The sequence below is a fragment of the Condylostylus longicornis genome, unplaced genomic scaffold, assembly GCF_029603195.1.
Source record: "Condylostylus longicornis isolate FDR11 unplaced genomic scaffold, ASM2960319v2 ptg000177l, whole genome shotgun sequence".
Classification (NCBI taxonomy): domain Eukaryota; kingdom Metazoa; phylum Arthropoda; class Insecta; order Diptera; family Dolichopodidae; genus Condylostylus; species Condylostylus longicornis.
Window position 1 is genome coordinate 20,970 of NW_026578145.1, and position 22,965 is coordinate 43,934.

At 36.7% G+C, this 22,965-nt stretch overlaps 2 protein-coding genes across 4 annotated transcripts in view; one reads left to right on the forward strand and one right to left on the reverse strand.

Annotated features, from left to right (window-relative positions):
• The first annotated feature begins 329 nt into the window (after positions 1–329).
• LOC129616302 (golgin-45) lies at positions 330–1,784 on the forward strand. Of its 2 annotated transcripts, none has more exons than XM_055531881.1 (4): positions 330–585; positions 636–1,068; positions 1,123–1,527; positions 1,580–1,784. In XM_055531881.1, the coding sequence occupies exons 1-4, from the start codon at positions 467–469 to the stop codon at positions 1,670–1,672; spliced, it is 1,050 nt and encodes a 349-aa protein (XP_055387856.1). In that variant the 5' UTR covers positions 330–466; the 3' UTR covers positions 1,673–1,784. The 2 variants fall into 2 exon arrangements, with proteins under 2 accessions (XP_055387856.1, XP_055387857.1); XM_055531882.1 differs by having other exon boundaries at positions 1,572–1,709.
• The window catches only part of LOC129616303 (mitochondrial import inner membrane translocase subunit Tim17-A), a 31,785-nt gene continuing 10,519 nt past the window's right edge, over positions 1,700–22,965 (reverse strand). The window contains exons 2-4 of one of the 2 annotated variants that reach the window (XM_055531884.1): positions 2,444–2,615; positions 2,068–2,245; positions 1,700–2,009 (exon numbers count right to left, since the gene is read on the reverse strand). In XM_055531884.1, the coding sequence (XP_055387859.1) occupies positions 1,840–2,009; positions 2,068–2,245; positions 2,444–2,587 (492 nt within the window). In that variant the 5' untranslated portion in view covers positions 2,588–2,615 and the 3' untranslated portion in view covers positions 1,700–1,839. Of the gene's footprint in view, positions 2,010–2,067; positions 2,246–2,443; positions 2,745–22,965 lie in introns of those variants that run through there. The other variant, XM_055531883.1, reaches the window with a different exon arrangement.

Consider the following 22,965-nt stretch of genomic DNA (forward strand, 5'->3'; position numbering starts at 1 on the left):
AGGTAAAATTTTGAGTTGAAATTTGAATTTTTAATAGTGTTGTTTAGAAAACTCCATGTTAGTATAGAAATTTTTATATTTTAGTCAACTTTTCGTATAGGAACTCGAAATGAAAAGAGCAAAATCATAATTTTTCTAAAAAAAAACAAAAAAAAATTATTCTTCAGAAATGTCATTACGCCAAAAATTTTACAAACACATTAAAAAAGAAGCAGGGTCCAGGCCTCAATTCTTTGTAATGTCAAGATTATGATCATTCAATAGAAGAATTCTACAAGTAGAATCAATCCATGAAGGGGTGTCGATTTTGTGGGCAAAATAAAAACAAAGATGATCCCTCTTTTAATATTTCTAATTCATTGATACTGGCAATATTGATGCTTATACATTAACATATTTATCTGCAAGTGCGAATATTGACATGAGTTTGGAGTATATTTCAATTTAATAATTATTAATTAATATCATGGCGTACAACAATAAAAATTTGTTGTGTGTTGCGGATAAAAACGAATTAACACAAAAAAAGATTTCTGATCAAATACCTGGTTTATATGCAATATATCGTCCGCCACCAGAAAGAAGGTTTGTTGCTACGCTAAACTTGTGCAAATTCAAGAATATAATAATTTTAGAACTTTGCCACCTCATGTGCCGAAGGGAAAGTTGTATTTATTAAAACCTAGAATTGTCCAACCACACAATATTCCAGAGCATAAGAAAGTAAAACCACCCAAATTTATTCCTTTCGAACCGTATCCTTGCGCAATTACTGAGTTTAATAAAACATTTCAAAAGAAGATTGACAACAAAAAGACTTCGCATATTCTGCAACAGTCGTGTATGAAATCTACTGAGGTAGTAATAAGCGATAAACAAACAAATAGTACACGTGAGCTACCGGAGTCTGTCATAAAATTGAAAAAGGAACGTGACTTTTTTAAGAATCAATTTAAGATGCAAATACAAATTAACTCAGAAATAAAGTCTTTATTGTTCGCTGCAGTAGGTCAAGATTTGCAGAACAATATTACAGAAATGCAAAAAAATAAATTGCATATAACTAAAGTTTGTCAAGTAATGGGTTTTTAAAATTTTAGTTCATATGTTTAATAATTTTAGGTCCTGCTGGACACCATGAACGATTTGTCCACACACACAGAACAAATAGAGTTATTAAGCGGTCAATGTGAAGTTTGGCGAAGTAAATTTTTAGCGGGTAGCGTGATGATAGAAAAACTGGCTAACTGGAAAACTGATCTAGCAAGACAAAAAGAAATTTTGATAAACACAAATTTCAAATTGCTTAAATTGATTGAGAATCTCAGATTCATGCACCTCGAAATATTAAGAAATTTAATATGTCTATCTGATACAAAAAAAATTGATTGTGTTTCTGGAGACGTTATCACACTGTCACAAGAAAGCTTAAATATTACTCAGCTAATGTTAAATAACAAAGTCCCGAAAGAATTAAACTTTGAAAATATGAATCCTTTTACTGAAGTGGAAAAATTTTGTTTGCAAGTAAGTTAAAACTAACACATTCTTTAAATAAATTAATATGATAGAGTTTTAGGTTCTAAACCATTTAAAAAATAAGTTTCTTGAAACAGATGAAGCATTTGAAGCTGTAGTTAATCAAGCTAAACTAAAAGTTGTTGATGAATAGTGCTAATAAATTGTCAACAGGGAAAAATATTGTAACAAAAATCTTTTATTTGCTATTGTCTAAATTTACAACAGTTAATTTATTTCAAATCAAAATAATAATTACAAATCTAATTCGTTTTTTTTGTTAATAATGTTATCTCTAAACTTATTTCAAAATGTACAAAGTTACCCAAAAGAGAAAGAGCTAGAACCTTGTAACATCGATACGTCTTCATTAGGCGGACCGGGATTTTGAAACTGATCAGCAGATAATCGAGTAAAAAGTATTCCAATACCTTCTATTAGAGCCAACAAAACACCTCCAATAATAGCGCTACCTGCCATAGCAGGTAATCCTACCGACAAAAAAAATATTAATTATATTTCCTCAAACCCTAGTTTTTTATAAATTACCATTTCTAGCAGACAAAATTCCTCCGGTCATAGCGCCGCTAATTATAGAATTCCATGGGTCTTCCTTTTTTCGAATGTGAACTAGTGTACAATCTATAGTGCTGAACATTCCCCCCCAAACAGCAAAATTACCAGCTATTATTGGCGAACGAGTTTTTATTGCTGATACACTTCCCAACTGTAATTAAAAATGTTTTTTTAAATTAGTTGTTTTGATTTTTGGATTTTTTCAGCTATTTAATAAAGAGAAAAGCTTTTTATTCAATTCTTGTATAAGCTGAAGATATAACCTATATATCAATAATAAAATTTTCGTTTTTAAAAAGCTGAAAACTCGAATTTTTTATTACTCCGTAGTTTGTTAATCAGTTCATACCAATCTACGATTTATTCCAGACGGAGCATTCCGGAAACCTTTTATTGCTTGGAAAACACCGCCTCCTATACATCCCATTGCAAAAGCTCCGCCACAATCATCAACAATACGATATGGGCAAGGTTCTCTCGCGTACTCCTCCATTAATGAAATTATTTTTTTTAACACACTTCTGCAAAATTTTTAACAAAATTTTAATATTTGCATAATTTGAAATTTTAATAGTTTTCATATATTTTTTAGTATATAAACATGTATATGCACATGTATTAATTAGTCAAAAGTCACAAAGAAAATATAACACATAGAATCTTGACATCATAAAAGTATCGACGACTGACAGAACCACGGCTGACAGGCTTGGACATTAAGAAAGATGAAGCTGACGAATTTACACGTATTCATATGGAAGCCGAAAATATACTTAATACTTCGAAAGAAAGCGTATAATCGGAAAGTAGTCGTTGCAACATGAATGTGTAATCATGTAAACATCATAATACATTAATCATAATAGTTATAATACTTTATCGTAATACTTTAAAGTTTGGTGTCCAAAAATGTCAAAAATACCCGTAACATATACCAGCTGCGCATAATTTTTTTTGTGGTTTTGAATTGATTCAAAGTTTTTTGAATGGAAGCTGAGAAGTAAATAATTTATTATTTTACCTCAATAAATAATAAAGTAAATTATTTCTTCATGCACGGTATTAATATATTTATATATTAATACATTAATATATTAATAAAAATGTTCCAATATATTAAAGTCTCCAAAACTTAATTGAAATTAAAAATTGTTTTTTAATAGATTTTTAGTTGTTAATAATTTTAATAAATTTACACAAAACCTTTTCAAAATAAACAGCAAAAAACATTATTTTGAAAGTGTCCAATAATGTCCAAATAGTATTGCATCAGTAAGGTAAAGGCCTCACATCGGTATAGAATTAGCAACTTTTTTTTGCATTGACACATTTTTGATTACTTTCCGGTTATACCCGAAATTTGCACAATTGTTTTCTTGTAGTATGGTATTGCTTTAATAACACAAAACTTTTAGCATGTAATCAAGTTTAAGCATGTAAACTTGATCTTGTGGGATAATTTGAAGAAAGTTGCTCTTGTGGAAAATAAGAAAAAAAAATTTTATGATCTTAAAAGGGCCCTTATATCCTCCATAAGAATGATTATAATTTCTATCCGCCTGAAAATATATACGTATATTTTACGCATTTTTATACCCTTACGAGAACGCATGTTTGAAGGGTACACTAAATTTGCCTTACCGTTTGTAACGCTAAGAAATAATGGTCTGAGATCTAGACTCAAGTATATGTTTTTGATCGGCATTGAAATCTGAATCGATTAGATGTCCGTCTGTTCGGCCCAATTATAACTCAAAAACTAGTTGAGCTAACTTTACCCAATTTACACAAATGATTTATTGTAGTAAATGCCAGAACTCTATTTAAATTGGTTATGATCGGGGTACTGGTTCGGGTACCTGTCATATAACTTTCAAATTTATTTCGCTATGTCTCAGAAACTATGAAAGCTGTGGTTTTGAAATTTCACACAAAAGAATATATGGCCAATGTGTTTTATAGAAGTCGTTGAAATTGCTTGGCTCTTTCTGGTAGCCGCCATACAACTCTAAAATATTATATGGCATTATCTCAGAAAATAGTGAAGCTATATAATAGAAATTTTGTCAAAACGGGTGTATTATGAGGGCTGTTATGTGTAATAAAAATCGTTAAAATTTTTTTGACTCCTTGTGGTAGCTACCATACAAGTTCACTAGAAGTTTGACCATATATTAGAAAATATATAAATCACAGTACTAAAATTTTGCTTAAATTAATATGGTACCATAAAGAAATTTTCAACACTTAGTAGCTTAAAATAAAGCTAGAGAAAGCGACCAAAATTTTGTACAAGCAAATTTCGAAGTTCCAAAAAATTTCGCACAAAGTTATTGGGTTGAGAAAAATAAAAAAATATAAGAAGAAAAAAATTAAATTTTTCCCAAAGTTCGAATGCTTGGTATTCAAGTAGAAATTTCGTGAAAATGCGTTAAGATCCATCTTAACATTTATCCATTATTCAATCTCAGAAACCCTTGAGATCTCGCACCTAATCCGGAACAAAAGTTTTGTCCATTTTCGACCCCCTAAATATCCCCCTGCCCCCTGTATATTAAAATTTTCATGAAGGAAAACGAGTTCATTTTAACTACACTTGTTTTTGATTGTTCATTGTTTTTTGAAATGTCTAATACTGAAATTTCTAGTACGAATTTTGAAAATATGAAATGTTGTCACTTGACAGCTGTAATAAAATAGCGCTTTCGACTCTCCGAAGAATAATGTTGCCATTGCAGATTTATAACCACTAGAGTAGGATTTATAATTACTCAAAAGTCTACGTGCATAACTTAGTTCAAAATTCGCATAATTCACATAACTCACGAGTGAGATTCACATTCAAGGGTGATTAAATTTTACAGTTCCTGATGCGAAAGTTTAGGTAAATCATTGAATATATCTCCTAATATAACTAAAATCACACACATACATATGTATGTATGTAAACCGAATTATAAAAAGAAAGAGTAAAAAGAATGCATGATATATGCATTAATTTTTATGAATTATGAAACATATTAATTTTTATTAATCCAGTATATCTGGGAGAAAATGTAGATATATATGGGATTATATAAGAATCATGCATTAGTGACATATTATACATAATTAGCAAACTTAATTAAATGTGCATTTTCTTAAATTTGAAAATATGCAGAAAAAACAACTTAATACGTACTTCGAAAAAAAAATGTAGTGTAGCATTTATTGAAATTTAAAAATGTACACAGCCCGGAAAGTTTTTTTAAAACAAATTTTTTATTAATGTTATAACACAGAACTATAAAAATATTACAAGTTGTGCTATACTAGTAAAATATAAAAAGATTGGATTTTAATTTTTTAAAATTAAAAACTTGAAAAAAAAAATAATTTTGTGAAGATACATATGTACATACATACATATATGATGTTCAAAAAGGCTCTCTGCAGCGTACAAGTTTTGTATTACTCAATTTAATAACAAAAAATAAAAATATAATAAAAACACATTTAAAGTTTCTGCTCCTTTCCTTTTTTTATTCTACCTTTTTTCTCTTTTTAAACTCTTGTAGTTTGTATAGTTTTTTTAAATATATTAGAAGAGTTTTATTAACTTTTTTATAACACTAACTTTTTATATAATTATTTACAACATTTGTGTATTTCTTTAAAACATTTACTGATTATAATTATTTTATAAAATTTGTATACATATTTTTTTATAATATTTGCAGGTTGCATAATTATTTTATAAAATTTGCATATCTAATATTTAGAACTGAAGATAAATTGCGTTTTATTAGTACCAACTAGAAAATCTGACTTTTGATTGAAAAATGCAAATGTTTTCTTAGCACCAAGTAGTGGTTTATTGCAAATTCAGCATTTTTACCTGTTAGAAAATTTGCTTCGCGATAAAAAGTGTCGTCTGATTTTTGCTAAAAAACAAAAATTAGGTTTCAATCATTTTGTTAATTTTGAATTGAATTACGAAAAAAGTAAAGACATTAAATACATAAATTAAGACGTCAAATTTGTTTAATAAATTTTTCTCATAATTCGATTAATTAAAATAAATATATTTGGTAAACAGAAATATTCGATTTTATGAGAAATTTGTTAGTAAATTTTTTCATAGCCTATTTATTAAAAGTTAGATTAGGACGACGCGGCTCTGACAAGGTACACATAGCCCAGTAAGCCCCGTTGTGATACCGGCGGATCCACAAAATCCCCCGCCCTCATGAGAACTGTAGAAATTAATGGATCCGCGCCATTTGTTGTCTTTCTCCCATCAAGTCTGCTTAGGCTGGACTGAAGTGCCAATCTCTTCGTAAATGAAATGGCAGAAGTTACATAGTCGATCCGGCCAGTAATATATTCCCCAGCCCGAGGTATGGCCGAGCGACCCACGGGACCATCGAACCACTGAGACTCGGCTCTCAAGCGCACGGCCGGTTCTGCCGCCAGCCGCCTCGGTAGAATGTCCACCGAAATAAGGTGAAAAAGCAATTCGAGAGCCTGTGTCGGATTATAGCGTAGAGCTCTCCTCGCCCCCCATCATTGCCATCGTTTGGACTTTGCTTATCAGTTTTAAATTGACAGAAGTACTGGCCAACACACCAAAACTCCGTACAGAAACAAGGGCCTGATCACCATAGTGCAGATCCAGTGAACCATGCGTTTTTGCAGACCCCACCTCTCCCCGATGGCGTCCTTACATGAGTAAAGCGCAGTGATCAGCGTTGTCACTTGGATACAATTGTTTCCATTTGGATACATTTTTGCTTTAAAATTTAGCTTGGATACAAAGATACGCAAATCTGCTAAAACGTCGAAATTGGCTACATTTTAAAATTTTGCTGAAATATGGATACATTTCTTTCTCGAACACTAAATAAATTTTACCAAACTTTTAAAGTGCTACTAATATTAAATCGCGGAAGTGCTTTATCTTCCAAAAAAATGTTATTTGCTGACTAAAAAAAATTTGTCCGTTTTTATGGTGAAACGTTGGGGGCCAAAACCGCACTGTCACCTCCTGGTGGGCCCCGGTAATGGCGGAGGATAAAGGGGTGATTGAAACGATCAAAGTTACGTTCGTGTCGTGGTCATGTCTCGCGGCGAGCCTCTTGCTTTGTGAGTTTCAGCCCTATATCTATACGTCAGCTGACGACAGGCGTCCCAAGTCAAGGTGGAACAGCATATGCCGATGACTGCGTGGCTAAGGGGGAGCTTAGTCGTTAGTATGCGGACTCTGGACACCAGGCGCCCTCCAGTTTAAATGAGCCTTCGCATGGTATGCCGGGCTCTGCCATGGGTGAAATGGAAAACAACAACAACAACAAGACAAATAACAACAGTGACAACAACAACAACGACACTAAGGACAACATACAACCATTTAGTGCTCAAGGGTCTTCGGAACCAGAGCTTCTCTTAACTGACGCAGAGGAGGAACTCCTTCTCACGCCAGTGGAGGAAAAGGCGGCGCCTCCGATGGAGACGGATAATCAGGATCCTCTTGGACCTATTATCCAAAAAACTGAGGAGGACCTGAAAAGGTTGGACATCAGGGGAAAAAAACAATATTTCTCTGGTGCATCCAAGCGGCGTATCGCGGCTTATATCAGGGATGGCATGTCCCCAGAGGAAGCTCGCAGATACGAGAAGGAAAGGCTGGAAAAGCTGAAGGCCTGCGGATCGGTTGTTGTGGCCGACCATCCCCAAAAGAGGGAAAGGTCGGAAAGCAACACCCCTGATGCAGGGCCCTCAAAGAAGAGGTCGATGAAGGGCAATGTTGAGGAAAAGGTCCCTGGGAACATTCCTCAACAAAACCCGAAAATGACTTCTTATCGGGATGCAGTAGCACAGGTCAAGGTGGCCATCACTCATAGACTGCATCCAGAGGAAAGGCTATCCGAAGTCCAGATGGGGAAAATCAAAGTAGCCATCATGGATGAAATGGATAGGGTTGTGGACTCTCATCCACAATTCACTGCAGCGTTGCAAAGGGACGGATGGATATCCGTAACATGCAACAATCAAAACACCAGGGAGTGGATAACCAGTGTCTGCAGGAAGATAAAGCCTTGGGACGGTTGCGATGTCGTGGTACTGGATGGCGACAGCATGCCCAAACAGCATGTCTGCGTCACCTACGTACCAAAGGACGAGACAACCGTCAGTCTCTCCAGGGACAAATTTCTAAGTAGGATAGGGAAGCAAAATCCCAGCCTCAAGATAAGTTCCTGGAGGGTGCTGAGGATGGATAAGGAAAAGGACGGGGGCTGCTCCATCACCTTTTCCGTGGATGATTCCGGATTGGAAGATCTACGGAAAGCGGAGTTCCGACTTTTCCTGAATTTCTTCCGTGTTACCGTTCGGGTTAAAGGAAGAAAATCCTCTCAAGGTGCTGGCGGCAGGGCAGGACAAAATAAAAAACCCGTGCCCACCGCGACAACGACAACGACGAGCACTTCAGGCCAACCAAAAGAGCCAAAACTCATTGCAAAGTCTGAAGTCGCTCCGAAAATGGCGGCAAGGGAAACGGAAGGACCATCGACCAACACGCCAAGTGCAAGCGTCCCGGGGGAACCAAAAGGGCTCAAGCCCATTGGGAAGCCCGGAAATGCTTCGGTATTTGCTGTTGGAGGGGCTAGCGTGGCACCTGGGGCGGCAAAAGAGGCTGTGGCAGGGCAGGCGCCCACCAAGATGTGTAAAAAGGCGAAAATGGGAGGTAAGGCTCATCTAAAGCCTTTGTCTAAAGGGCCAAAGCCCATAGACAAGAGCCGGAGGAAATAATATGGCTGTGAGGCGCATCCAAATAAATCTACAGCATGCTAGGACATCTACTGATGTTCTGGCTCATAGATTTATGAAGGATCACCTCGATATCGCCCTTATCCAAGAGCCTTACATAGTGAAGGATCAGGTTAAGGGCTTAACAGGTGAGCTATTGTATGATAATACAACTGGGGGCAGGCCTAGGGCTTGCATCTTGTTTAGTAAAAAGCTAACGTATTTTCCCATTCCAGATTACTGTTCTAAAGATCAGGTAGCTGCATTGGTGAAGGTGAAGTCCTGCGGGGGCTGGACAGAGTTCATTGTGTGCTCATCCTACCTCCCGGGGGACTGTGCCCACCCGGACGAGCAACTGAAGGATCTAGTGGACTTTTGTGGAAGGAGGAACTTCCAACTTATAATAGGAAGTGATGCCAATGCCCACCACACCGTCTGGGGAAGCAGCAATATAAACAAAAGAGGTGAGTGCCTACTTGAATTTATATATAGCAATAAATTAATGATTATGAATGAAGGCAATAGGCCGACATTCATAAATGCAATTAGGGAAGAGGTCCTTGACATCACCCTTTGCACTGAATTTATCGGCAGTAGGGTTGGTGGATGGCATGTCTCAAATGAGACATCCATGTCCGATCATAGGCAGATTAGATTTGATATCATGGTCTCCGGGGGCCTGGCAGAAGAAATTTATCGGGTGCCCCAATCCACAGATTGGAGTCAATTCGAAACGCTCCTCATGGATGGGATTAGATCCGTTCCTGCTTCTGTCAGAACGGTGATGGATATCGAACTGGCCAGCGAGGCCCTGACGGCGGCTATTACTAATGCCTATCACGGGAGCTGCCGTGCTAAGCCGAGGCGGAGCAATAGGAAGTGCCCGTGGTGGAATGAGGAGCTTTCAAGGCTTAGACTAAAGACCAGGAAGCTATTCAATAGGGCCAAAGCGTCAGGTTCGTGGGAAGAGTATAAGGACTCACTCACAAAATACAATAAAGAAATTAGGAAAGCGAAGAGAATCTCGTGGAGGGCGTTCTGCAAGGGCATTGATGAACTCCCCAGCAGTGCGCGTCTTCACAGGGTGCTTTCCAAAAAGTATGCTAGTAGGTTGGGCCTAATGGAACGTCCTGATGGCTCCATGACTGAGAACGGAAGGCAGACGTTGGAGCTTATGGCGTCAACGCACTTTCCTGACTCGGAGATTCTTCGGAATCACTCAAATGCAGTCATCGAACCGGGGGCACCCTGGCCCAGGAGGGATGACTGGCAACGATCCCGTCTAGTTTTCACGATGGGCAGGATTAGATGGGCTGTTTTCTCTTTCAGGCCCTTCAAATCTCCAGGTGATGACGGGATATATCCTGCATTTTTGCAGAGGGGTTTCCAACATATCGCTAGAGCACTGTTGGGAATTTTTCGCGCCAGCTATGCGTGGGGTTACATCCCTCAGGCATGGAGGGTGGCTAAAGTGACGTATATTCCGAAGGTGGGTAAGCGACCAAGCAACCACCCAAGGTCTTTCCGTCCAATCAGCCTTACTTCTTTTCTATTGAAAGCAATGGAAAAAGTGATTGATAGATTTATACGGGACGGTGCACTGGGAAGCAATCCCTTGCATGAATCTCAATAGGCCTATCAGTCGGGAAGGTCTACTGTACTCGCTCTACAGAGTCTGGTGGGGGTCCTTGAAAACTCACTGGAAGTGCGGGAGGTAGCAGTTGGCTGCTTCCTTGATATAGAGGGAACTTTTGACAACACCCCATATCATGTCATCTGTGAGTCGTTGCACAAACGAGGGATTGATGCGACGACTAGCAGATGGGTCAATCGGATGCTACAGGATAGGATTATTAAGTCCACCATAGCTGACGATATACTCTTCATCTCCGCTGCAAAAGGATGTCCGTAGGGCGGGGTTCTTTCGCCCCTCCTGTGGTCCATTGTAGTGGATGATCTAATAGCTGCTCTCAGGGGCTCCGGGGCGCGTGTCTGGGGATACGCTGACGATGTGGCCTTCGTCGTGCGGGGAAAATTTGAGAGCACTATTTCTGATCTTCTACAGCAAAATTTACGTGTTGTGGAAAGGTGGTGCAAAGGCGTTGAGTTAAATATAAATCCAAGCAAGAGCACTTTGGTCGCCTTCACCAGACGCAGAAGCAGGGGCAGATTAACGAGCCCAATTCTGTTTGGTGAACGTATTAGTTACTCGAGGGAGGTGAAGTATCTGGGGGTAACCCTGGATGATCGTCTCTCTTGGAATACCCATATCGATAGAGTTATCGGGAGAGCTACGGCGGCCTTGTGGACGTGTAGGAGCTTCATCGGGGGGACCTGGGGAATTAGTCCCAGAATAGCACTGTGGCTATATACGGCCCTTGCTAGGCTCATCGTCACCTATGCGTCGATTGTATGGTGCCGTAAAGCTCAGCAGGCGGGTGTGCGGGCCAAGCTGGAAAAGCTACAGAGGCTGGCCGGCCTGGGAGTGACCGGGGCGATGCGGACGGCTCCCACCGCTGCATTGGAGGTGATGATCGGATTGCCGCCACTGCACCTCGCTATATTGAAGGAAGCTCGGCTGGTGACTTACCGACTTCTCTCTGGCGAGGACGGGGCAGGGCTAAAGTTGGCCCACAGAACTCACAGAGACTTCATTGAGGGCGATCCGATTCTAAGGATAACCATGTCAGATACCTGTCTGCCGCGGCACAACTTCGACCACAAGTACAGGGTTCTGTTTCCTGATCGATGGACGTGGGATCGGGGTGATCCGGTACTTGGGTCGAGTTCGAGCGCGTGGTATGCGGACGGGTCGAAAACGGAGTCGGGTGTGGGCTCGGGCGTATACGGTGTCCGCCCGGACACGCGTGTATATGCAACCCTTGACCCGTATTGCACAGTGTTCCAGGCCGAAATACATGCAATAGAGATCTGTCTGAGAATCAATTGGGAAAGGGGGTATAGAAACCGCACCATCTATGTGTTCTCGGACAGCAGGGCTGCACTGCTGGTGCTCCGTTCAGCTCAGGTTACATCCAAGCTGGTCTGGAGCTGCCTTGCTGCACTTATGGAATTGGCATCGGAAAACAGAGTGATGCTCATTTGGGTGCCGGGCCATAGTAGCCATGCGGGCAACGAAGTTGCCGATGAGTTGGCGCGGAGGGGATCTGGGGCTGCCTTTGTGCAGCCGCTGCCTTTCTGTGGTCTGCCTTCTTCCGCCGTGGGGGCCAGGCTTGCCTGCCTACTCGCGGCGGAATGCAGTCGTCACTGGCGGGACACGAAAGGGTGCCGTCATGCGAAGGTGTTTGTTCCGGCGTGCTCCGGCGGATTCGCTGCGGAGTTGCTGGGGATGAGCAGGAGCCGGGTTCGCTCTATTGCGAATTTCTTCACGGGGCACTGCCCGGTGAAATACTACCTGCACAGGCTGGGGAAGTCGGGCTCCCCCCTGTGCAGATTTTGTCTGGGTGGCGATGAGACCGCCGTGCACATTCTCTGCGACTGTCCGGCACTGGCTGTTCGGCGCCGCAATTGTCTTGGACATGGGTCCCTAAGTGTTCGGGAACTATTGTCCAACTCCCTTACGGATATCTCCGGCTTTGTGATTGGGACGGGGATATTATAGACGGGAGAGTGGGGCGGCTACAATAAGTCAAAAATGGCTGCGGTGGCTTGGGGGGATGCTCCTGTCCCAGTCGGTTCCCTTAGAATCTACGAATCTACGAAATGGTGAATCGTTTTTACCGCATAGTTCAACAGCTACAGAACATTTATTTTCTGACGTAAACTTTTAAAGTGCAATAGAAATTGCGTGTGATTTCTAAAAAAATTTACTAAAAATAACGAAACTCACATTGTTGAATAAAGCAAATTAATATTATTTATGAGTTTATTTATACAAAATAAGACGACTTTGTATAATAATTGTACTTTAAAAGGCTGGATACATTTTGGCCAATTTTTTTCTCGAAATTGGTACATTTTGTTTTTACCGAGTGTGAACACTGGCAGTGATTGCCTTTCTTATTCTGTCTGCGATGTTACACTTCCAGTTTAGCTTACATCCAAAATAAGATCCAGGAATTTAGCCTCCGGGAAAAACTAAGCCACGCTCAACCAAGTGTTGGCGAAACCACATAGTTGGACAGGACTATCAGTCATGTCAGGACAGCATGCGTTCTATCAAGCTCGCTAAGGATTTATGAATCGATACGCTGGTCATTGCCACATTGATCGCCCGCGAAGACACGTTACAGAAGACCCCGTCAATATCCAGAAAGACGGCCACGGTATAACCTCTGTTGTTCAGGGACCCCTATAATTAGCGTACAGGAGAAACTGCCTCCGCAGACGATTCGACGGCCGCCCTGATGCTTTATTCTTCGACCGTCTGCCCACGAGGTGCTGGGAAGTGTGTCAATTTTTCAAAGAAAGTACAAATTTTTAAACGAGATATATAATCCCCCAATCGTTAAGTTGGACACTCTCTTGAGTATTCATTTTTTTGGGTTATTGTTCTTTGGTTCTTTAGTTTTTACCAAAATTATTAAAGTACAGAATGTAATAATAAGAATTATAATTATTGAACTTAAAATGGGTAAATATAATAGATTATTGTTTGTTTTTAATTTAATTAGTTTTCTTGATATTTTCTATTTGTTTTATTTTTATATCTTCAACATTCTAAAATTAAACTAGGGGCCCCTGTGGTTTGCTTATAAGCAGCATTATCTGTTGTAAAAACAGGATTGTGGCAATCAATTTTAAAATAAGTTTAGAAAAATTTGTACATATTATGGCATACATATGCAGGTATATACTTGTATATGCATAAATATCATATTGGTTTGAATACTAATGATAAATAAAAGTAATGGAAATATTTTTAATTTAATAAATTTTAAGATGTAATATGTGTCACTGTTAATTACATAGATATGATTAAAATTCAATTTAAGAATTAGTTAACAATTAAGAACGAAAAATTTCCTTATAAACAACGTTATCTGTTAAAATATTTCCATTGACTTGAATTTTGAAAGAATTGGAGTATATGGCTCTTGAACATATAACTATGGCTCTTTCTGTGTATAATTGCCCATGCGAAAAGCACGGCTGGGGGAGATAGAGGCCAACCTTTTCAAAAATTTGCCCTTGGGACTTATTTATAGTCATGGCATATGCAAAACGGATGGGGAACTGATGCCGAACAAAATTAAAAGGAAAGGAAATAGTACCTTTCACGTTAAACTTTAAAACCAAAGTGAATGTGAATTAATAAAAAATCAATGCCTCTTTTCTTTATACAGACCTGGCTTGGCTACTTACTCAATTGAAATTTCGCAAGCACACGAAGAATAATTGCCTTAGTACGTAACGTAACGTTATTGGTGTTCTTATATCTCTCACAATTTTTAGTTTTATTTTTTTTAATTCCATTCCATGTTAAATACAACAACAAAAAATTATTTTACTCTTACTTAACTCATTTAAAATATTTCGCTTCCTTTTGCTTTTTATTTTTGTTTAAGTAAACTAAATTTTGTTGTAGTAAAGCAAAAAAACAAAAAAAATATTACTACTCTTTTTTTATTCTCTTTCGCTTTTCGCTTTTCATTTTTTGTTTTTGTTTTACAGTATGTATAATCAATTGAGTAATGTAGATACATTAGTATTCTCTTTTGCTATTTTCATTTTTTTGTTTTTGTTATTTATTAGATTATATGTATACCTGTTCATGAACTGGAAAAATCTTGTAAAATATAATATAGATTTACGTTTTTAATATTTAAATAATTTGGTATAATGATACGATTTGATATTGATATGCAATTTCTAGAAAATGTTAAATTATTAATTCGTATTGAACAATTATGAAATTCTATTGCCATTTTTAAAAGAGAGCTTTTAATTTCTTTATATTTAAATATATAATCGTCTATTTCTTGATCAGTAAAAATCGAATGACTCATTATATTTTCCTTTGCAAAAACGATGTTTTGTTGAGTTTTTTCAATTTCAGAGTTTAACAGGCTAATATCAGTCAGTAAGAAAAGTAAATTTATAGGTTTTTAATGCTTTTACGGGATAGGTCTGTTGTTTGATTTAATGTTCGAAGTGTTAAAAGTTGATTTTGTATTATATGATTCTTTAAAATATTGATGTTGTTTTGCAGATCCGTGTTAATTTCAATTTGGTAGTTTAGGTTAGTAATAGAATGGAGGTTTTTTAAGTCGATAACACTTGGTTTTTTTTGAATCTTAAGTTCATCGTCACTGTCCATCACGCCAAACAGCGAATTAGCTACTTCTTCGCATACGTTTTTAAGACCCCATCTTTTACGATGGATTGTTATTGTCTAATGCATTACTTTGCTCCGTCTTTTGTACTTGAACTTGCAGTTGTTTAATTAATAATGCGTCTTCGCCCAGCAGGAAAACCGTGTTTTTATGTTGCTTTTGATTTCGTCTAGAGTCGTACAAAGTTCATTGGTCTCTCTTACGTGGAGAGTTTTAGAGTAGTTTGATATTAGAAAAGTTTCAGTCAATCTTATAATTTGAATTCCTGCCTTATATTTTAAGTTTTGGATAGAAATTGCTGTAGAATTAGTTACTTGTATTACTAAAAAAAACATGGCTAGTTTAAGTGCCTTGGACTAGGAAAAACATGTTTGTAACGGACTACCTCGGGGTGTTCTATGAACATTTCTGCATTAGGTTCTGGTGAGAAGGTCCTCCTATTTTCGTTTAGATTGCTTATTGTTTTATTCCTCATCCTTTCTAATGTTTCCTTAATAATATTTAAATTGGAGACTCTATTTCTGAGAAAATCTATTGGTTTCTCTAATATACTGAATGAATACTACTATTGTAGCTTTCAGCAGCGAGCAAGACTTTTTCATGTGGGGTTAATTTAGATATTTGTTCTTCTAAAATACGCAGCTGTCGAGCGTGCCATGGGTTCTTTCAATAGGAGGGTTCTCGGTGACAGCGCGGTGAAGTGAAATGGGCTTCAAGTTATTAAACCCTCAAAAAATCCTTTGTGTTAATAGTGTTAAATTCATTGTCGAACACTAATATCGGATAAGGCGAATCTAATTTTAAATGCTGCTATTATTATTGTAGAGTTACGGTCGTTCAGTCTTTGAACTATAAGGTGTTTTGTAAATTTATTGAATATCGAGATAACAATGTAGTATTTTGTTTGGTTCCGAAGGAGTTTCAGTAATTTCAAATTTATATTTGTCAGGTCTTCTGATATATTTTGCCATGTTACATATTTCGTAATTGTTGGCGTATCTATGAATTAAATCTTTAACTTGGGGTAAAAAATTTTAGTTAAGAATAATTTTCTGTAATACCTCTGTGATTCGTTTTTTTAGTGGTTTACTATATTGAAAGCAGCATCTGTGCTTTCCAAATTAAATGCCCTTCCTTTGAATTTTATGAACTTTGTGTTAGAGTCGTAAGAAAGCAATTCAATTAATTTTTTGTTGCAGAATGTTATATTGTTGGTCCCCCAACTCTGAATAAATTCCCGTAGTATCCTTTTTAATATATCTTCTTAACAAATCATTTAAAACATTATCATTGTTAAGCTCATCTTCTGAAATATATATTTGTCTAGAAATGTTATATTTCATTGCAAACTCCTCGCGTTTTTCCTTTACGAGACAGATATGCGTTAAATATTTACTAATATTATCTGAAATGGAAATGCGGTCACCAAAATTTTCGGTGCCACTATAAATTGTTGCCATATCAGAATTATTCTCGTTTTCTGCACCAATTTCAACATCTTTAGGTTTTATGTGAGCATATTTTTTCATTCTTTTTATTGTGATGGGATCTTGGCAAATTGGATTTATTGGTAGGACTTTTCTGTTCATACAATTTCTGGTCGGGATTTTTGTTGTATTTATTTTTGTTTCCGTGAGACTAGGTTGTAGTTCTGCATTATTAATTTATAAGGTCTCGGAATTTATTGACTTTTTATATTATTGAATTTATTGACTCAGAATATGATATATTGTTTATTGAATTAATAAACTATTAATTGATATATTGATATATTGAATTTATTGAGTCAGAAAGTCGGCGACTTTATTTTCTTTACCCGTTAAAAATTCGATTTTAAATTCGTATTCGTTGAGTCTTATCTTCCAGCTCTGTAGCTTCGAGTTAGGCACTTTAAGAGAGTTAAGCCATACTAATGGCCGGTGTTCAATTTTTATTGTGGATTTTACGTCAAAAAGATAGGGCGTGAAGTATTTAGTTGCACAAAAAATTGCGAGCAACTCCTTTTCTATGGTGGAATACCTGGTCCCGTATTCCTTTAATTTTCGACTCCGTAACAAATGTGGTGCCCATCTTGTTGAACTATTTGAAATCAGGAAATCTTAATATACGAGTAGATTGACTGGTGATTATTTCTTTCAATTTTCTAAAAGAATTTAATATGGGACATAATTGAAGTCAATTTTGCTACCCTCCTTTAAGCGCCCAGTTAGAGGTTGAGCTACCCTGGCCTGTTCTAGAGGCTACCAGTACCCCGTTATTCCGAGGAAGCTTTTAATTTGCTTACAAGTGTTCGGAAGTTCTAAATTTTTTATTATTCTAATCTTGAAGCAGGCAGCGTAGCTCCACTTACTCAATTAGAAATTGCGGAAGAGATAAGATCCCTGAAGTTGAAAAAATCGCCAGGTTTTGATCTTATTACTGCGGAAATACTGAGAAAGCTACCAGACGAGGCATTGGAACATCTGACATAAATCATAAATGTAGCTATGGATTTTGGGTATGTTCCTTGTGCTTGGAAAGTCGCAGAGGTAATTATGGTGCCCAAAACCCGGGAAATCCTTGAGGGAAACAAAGTCTTACAGGCCCATTTCACTGTTACCAATGATGTCTAAGCTTTTTGAAGAATAGCTATTAAGGAAATTGAAGTCAATAATAGAAAATAAGGGCCTAACACAAACCATCAATTTGGTTTTAGAAGAAACCATTCTACAATAGACCAGGTCCATAGAATAACGAAGATTATAGAAAAAAGCTTGGAAAATAAAAAAATCTGCTCTTCTACATTTTTAGACGTAGCACAGGCATTCGACAAGGCATGGAACCAAGACCTTATATTTAAGTTAGGAAAAATGATACCGCCGCCATTTGTAGAAATTTTGGAATCTTACTTAGCTAATAAATTATTTAGAATTATTCAAGTTGCTGAGTACTCCACGCTAAGAGAAATAAGAGCAGGTGTGTCTCAAGGCAGTATATTGGTCCCAACGTTGTACTTGCTTTACACGAGTGATCTACCACAAATAGAAAATGCCACGGTAGCCACTTTTGCTGTCGATACTGCAATATTGGCAGTAGGATCGAACATTCACGATTCTATAAAAATTTACAGGAGGCAAGTAACAAAATGAGCCAATGGACTAGGGATTGGAAAATGAAGTTGAATGAATTAAAATCGGTTCACATAAACCAATCGGAAAATAGTGAATCAACCACAAATTAACTTTAATGAAACGAAAGTTGTAATCCATAACTCAGAAAAATACCTAAGAATGACTTTAGATGTCAAGCTAAGATGAAAAGAGCATATAAAAAAGAAACACAGAATTAGAAAATAAATATAGAGAAAATTATTGGCTCCTAGGTCGTAAGTCCAATTTGGCAATTGATAATAAGATATTAATTTATGGCCAAATCATTAAGCCGATATGACATGCAACTATGCCAAGAAGACTCACATTAAGAAAATTCAAACCTTCTAGAATAAAGTTCTCCGGGGTATGGTAAATGCTCCATGGTATATACGTAATGGTGACATCCACAGTGACGTAGAGTTTTCTTTGGTTCTAGATAAAATTGGGAGTTGTGCTGCAAAGCATAGGGCTCGTCTAGAACAGCATGTAAATATGAAAGAACTTCGGCTGCTACTCAATGGCGTTATGACGGAAGCACTTTTTCCTTATTAAATACAATTTTTTTATGGAAGGAATTTAATTCCTGTACGGAAAAACCAAGTTAGTGCAGGGGAAATAATTAGTCTGTAGGACCAGCAGAAAAAAAAAATTCCAGTCTTCTTTTTATTTAGTGTAATGCCTTCTAGAATTAAAAAATGTCCCAAGTATTCCGTGGACTTTGCAAAGAAGTTGCATTTGTCAATATGGATCATAAGATTGTATTTGAAGAGAGATGTTGAGAATATCAAGATGTCATCAAGATAGACAACATAACTTTCATTTATATGATTTCGCAAGAGGTGATTGATTATCCTTTGAAACGTGGCGGGAGCATTTTTGAGTCCAAACTGCATTCGTTAAAGTTCAAGATGATCCTCAGGAGTAGAAAATACGGCTTTGGCTCTCTTTTTCGTCAACCAAGATTTTGTGAAAGCCCTTAGCAAGATCTAAAGTTGAAAAATATTGAGCTCGACCCAGTTTGTCAAATAAGGATTCTATGTTGGGAATGAGGAACTTGTCGTCGGTTGTAATTTCATTTAATTTGCAGTAGTCAATTACTATTCGTCACTTTTGTGTTCCAACAGTGTCAAGCTTTTTCGGGGTAATTCATCCACGGGCTGTTATATGGACTACTAGAAGGTTGCATTATATCTTCCTTTAATATTTCCTCAATTTGTTTATTTACCTCTTCCTCGTGGATCTTAGGAAAACTGTATGTTTTGCTATATATTGGTTGAGAGAAAGTGGTTATTATTTGATGCTTAATATCCTTAACACAAGTAAGGTGATCTCCCTCCTTGAAAAAGAGATCCCGATTTGCAAATAACATTTTGTTCAAGTGCCCCCCTTCCTCCGTACTCAAATTGTCATTTTTTAATCTCTCAAACAACTCGTGGTTTTTTAACTGCAAATTTCGAGCTGATATACATTTTCCATAGGAAAAAAATAGTTGAAACTAATTTTATTTCCACTTACCTCAATCTCACCGTTGAGTAAGTCAATCTAAGCTCCTATTGGTAAAAGTATATTCAATTCTATAATAGCGTTAAAGCTTTTGTTTGAAAGATCCGTAACTTTCCATGACATAGAAGTGGATTCGGACGGAACCCTCGTTATAATTTCATTATAAATTACCCGGTGGCCAGAAATCGTCTATAATTTTATGGGGCTAATCAGTTTGCTAAACATACTACAGGGAAATATTTTTAGGTCGATCAAAAAATGGTTGCGCCGGTATTGATTAAGCAATTCACCCTCAGTTCCTCAATTGTTAGAGTTGCTATGGGTAATCGGTTATTATAGTTGGTGAATGAAAATTTTGTGTTTTTTCCATAGTAACATGATGGTCCACATGCTCTGTACTAATGGATAGGCCATTACTTTAGTTTGAATTTTATCTATATTTTCCAGAAAAATTTGTTTTAAAATTACCCGAATTGTTTCTGCCATTAAACTGAGAATAGTTGTTTCTAGAGTTACCGGTGATTGTTATAAATATTGTTTTGTAAGCTGTATCTATTGTTAGGTTGGGAAATAGAATTATTAGGATTATTTCTGCCGTTAAACTGAGAATTTCCCTGAAAATGATTACCTCGGTAATCACTTCCATGTGATTTATTAAATTTAAATGCGTCGTTGATAAATTTAGTTTTTCAGTCATTCTGAGTTGTTTTACTACTTTCAGTTTCAACAAGAGCCTGGTAAGCCTCTTCTAAACTTTGTAGGTTTCTTGTTCTAATGAAGATTACATCAACCTGATCCTTTTTTTGACGAAAAGTTTTTAAAAATATATTTCCCATTATTTGAGGCGTTCAATTTTATTGGTCCGCTGGGATTAGATACTTTATATTTAATTTGCGTAATGAAATACTTAATCTATTGTATAAATTACTTACGGCTCTTTCGTTGACTTAGTCACCTTGTTCCTTTAGCTGTAAATATCTTTCTGTTACGCCAAATAATTTGATTAACCGAAGCTTTATTAAATCCCAAGTTGGGTTCTGGAGTCTTCTGATTGAAATTTTTGCTCTATCTCGAATTTTGGATTGAAGAATTCTGTAGATATAGGCTTTTGAATTTTCTTTTGTTACTAGTGTTAGCAGAGTGTCAACTTTCATAAACGATTTTACGGATTAGGTGTCTAGTAAAAATTTGCACAGAACGGCCTTCTTTAGCAATATCACTAAAGGTTAAAGCCATTATTTATTTTTAAAAGTGTTAGGGAAAAAGGATTGTGTTTGTTTTAAAAAGTTTGTGGCTTTTTAAAAAACAACTTTTTATTTTTTATTTTTCCTTCGTTTCGATTCTTACCAATTCTTCCACACGAGAAGAATTTCAATTGATTTAGTTTATTTAAGTTTATTTAGACGAACTTTTCGATTGACCGCCCTTCGTTAATACTGATAAAAACACTTGCACAAATGTCACTGCTCTAATTAGGATTATGATTATGTTCGACATAAATTTTGTATATCGAATTTTTACAACCGAATTTTTTTTTATTACCACCTAGAACCTCTAGATTAGTACCAACTAGAATGATTGATTTTTGATTGAAAAATCAAAAACATTTATAGTGGTTAATTCCAAAAGTCAGCAATTTTACCTGCGAGAAAATTTACTTTGCGACAAAACTTGTCGTCTGATTTTTGTTGAAAAATAAAAATTAAATTTCAATTATTATGCGGAATTGAATTACGAAAAAAAATAAAAGCGTTAAATAACAATAACAACATTTGTTTGATAAATTTTTCTCATAATTTGATTAATTGGAATTTGTTATAAATTTTCTCATAGCTAATTCATTAAAAAAATATAAATTTTTAAACGAGATACATAATCTGCATAGGGATATTTGTAAATTTGTCGGCTGTGAACTATCGCTCTCCATTAGGATCCAGACCTGTATTGCTATCACCTGTGAGTAAAGCCCAAGCCAAAAAAGTGATGATCAGAATGCTGACATACAATAAAGAATTAGCCAACCAGAACAGCTCTGTGTGAGGTTCAATAAAAAAAGAAAAGTGGAATCATCTCCAGAAGTGGTTCAGATGACGATCAACACTGAGAAAGCGGATGTCCCTGATTTCAAAAGTCGAGGCGATGTCACGAAAAACTCTAGGCCGCCTTCAGTAGTCATTAGTAATGTGGTTGACTATAATGAAATAGAGTCAACCTTAAAAAATAAGAACATCTATTATAAGGTTAAAATGATGAATAACAATCAATTTAAGCTTATTGTAAATTCCGAAATGGACTACAGGAATCTTACCAGGGCCATGAATGGATCTGGACTAGAATGGCATACCTATGAAAACAAGCAGGCCAGACCAATAAAGGTCATGATATAAAAGAAGACCTAAGCTCTAAGGGTTACAAGATCTTAGATGTAACCAATAAAATTTAAAAAATAAAAGAAGATGGGAAAAACATTATGGTGCTTCTACCGCTGTTTATGTTAAGATTCTTAAATGAAGAGGAGATGAAAAATATTTATAAAATCGATCACATAAACAGAATGAAAGTTAGGATAGAGGCACTTCGAAAGTATAGGACCATTCCGCAGTGTAAAAGGTGTCAAAGGTATAAGCATACACAAAAATCTTTCCAGAGAGAACCACATTATGTTAAATGTGCAGGCAGGCACTTAACATCAGATTGTAGTTAGCCATAAAGTACTGCAGCAAAGTGTTCCAATTACTTGGAGGCACACCCAGCAAACTATAGGGAATGTCTCGTAGCTAAGGAACTGCAAAAACGTAGAAATAACAACAGCAACAATACCTTGAAGAAGAATTCTGAACGGCCACCGAGGCAATTCGCCTCGAGAATAGTCTCAAAAGATGTAACATACGTCCTTCAAACGAAAACTGATGACTGTGGTACAAGCAACAAAGCAAGGGCCAGTGACGTGAATGTTTTGTATAAAATGCAAAATATGATGCAGAACATGCTAGACATGATGGGAAAAATCTCTCAGAGATTGAGCTTTTTAGAGAGCGAAAGGAAAACCAAATACCAAAAGACCTGGTAAATGACGGCAATTAAAAAGGATATGCTTGAAGTTTTTCTACATACACAGAATATGGACGTGTGCCTCGTAACTGAAACACATATGA

Bases quoted from the DNA above. Each gene is read 5' to 3' on its own strand.
- LOC129616302 (XM_055531881.1), top strand. From the start codon at position 467: ATGGCGTACAACAATAAAAATTTGTTGTGTGTTGCGGATAAAAACGAA. The intron at 1,069-1,122 runs GTTTGTCAAGTA...TAATAATTTTAG, and splicing joins ATAAATTGCATATAACTAAA to GTCCTGCTGGACACCATGAA. The intron at 1,528-1,579 runs GTAAGTTAAAAC...ATAGAGTTTTAG, and splicing joins TGGAAAAATTTTGTTTGCAA to GTTCTAAACCATTTAAAAAA.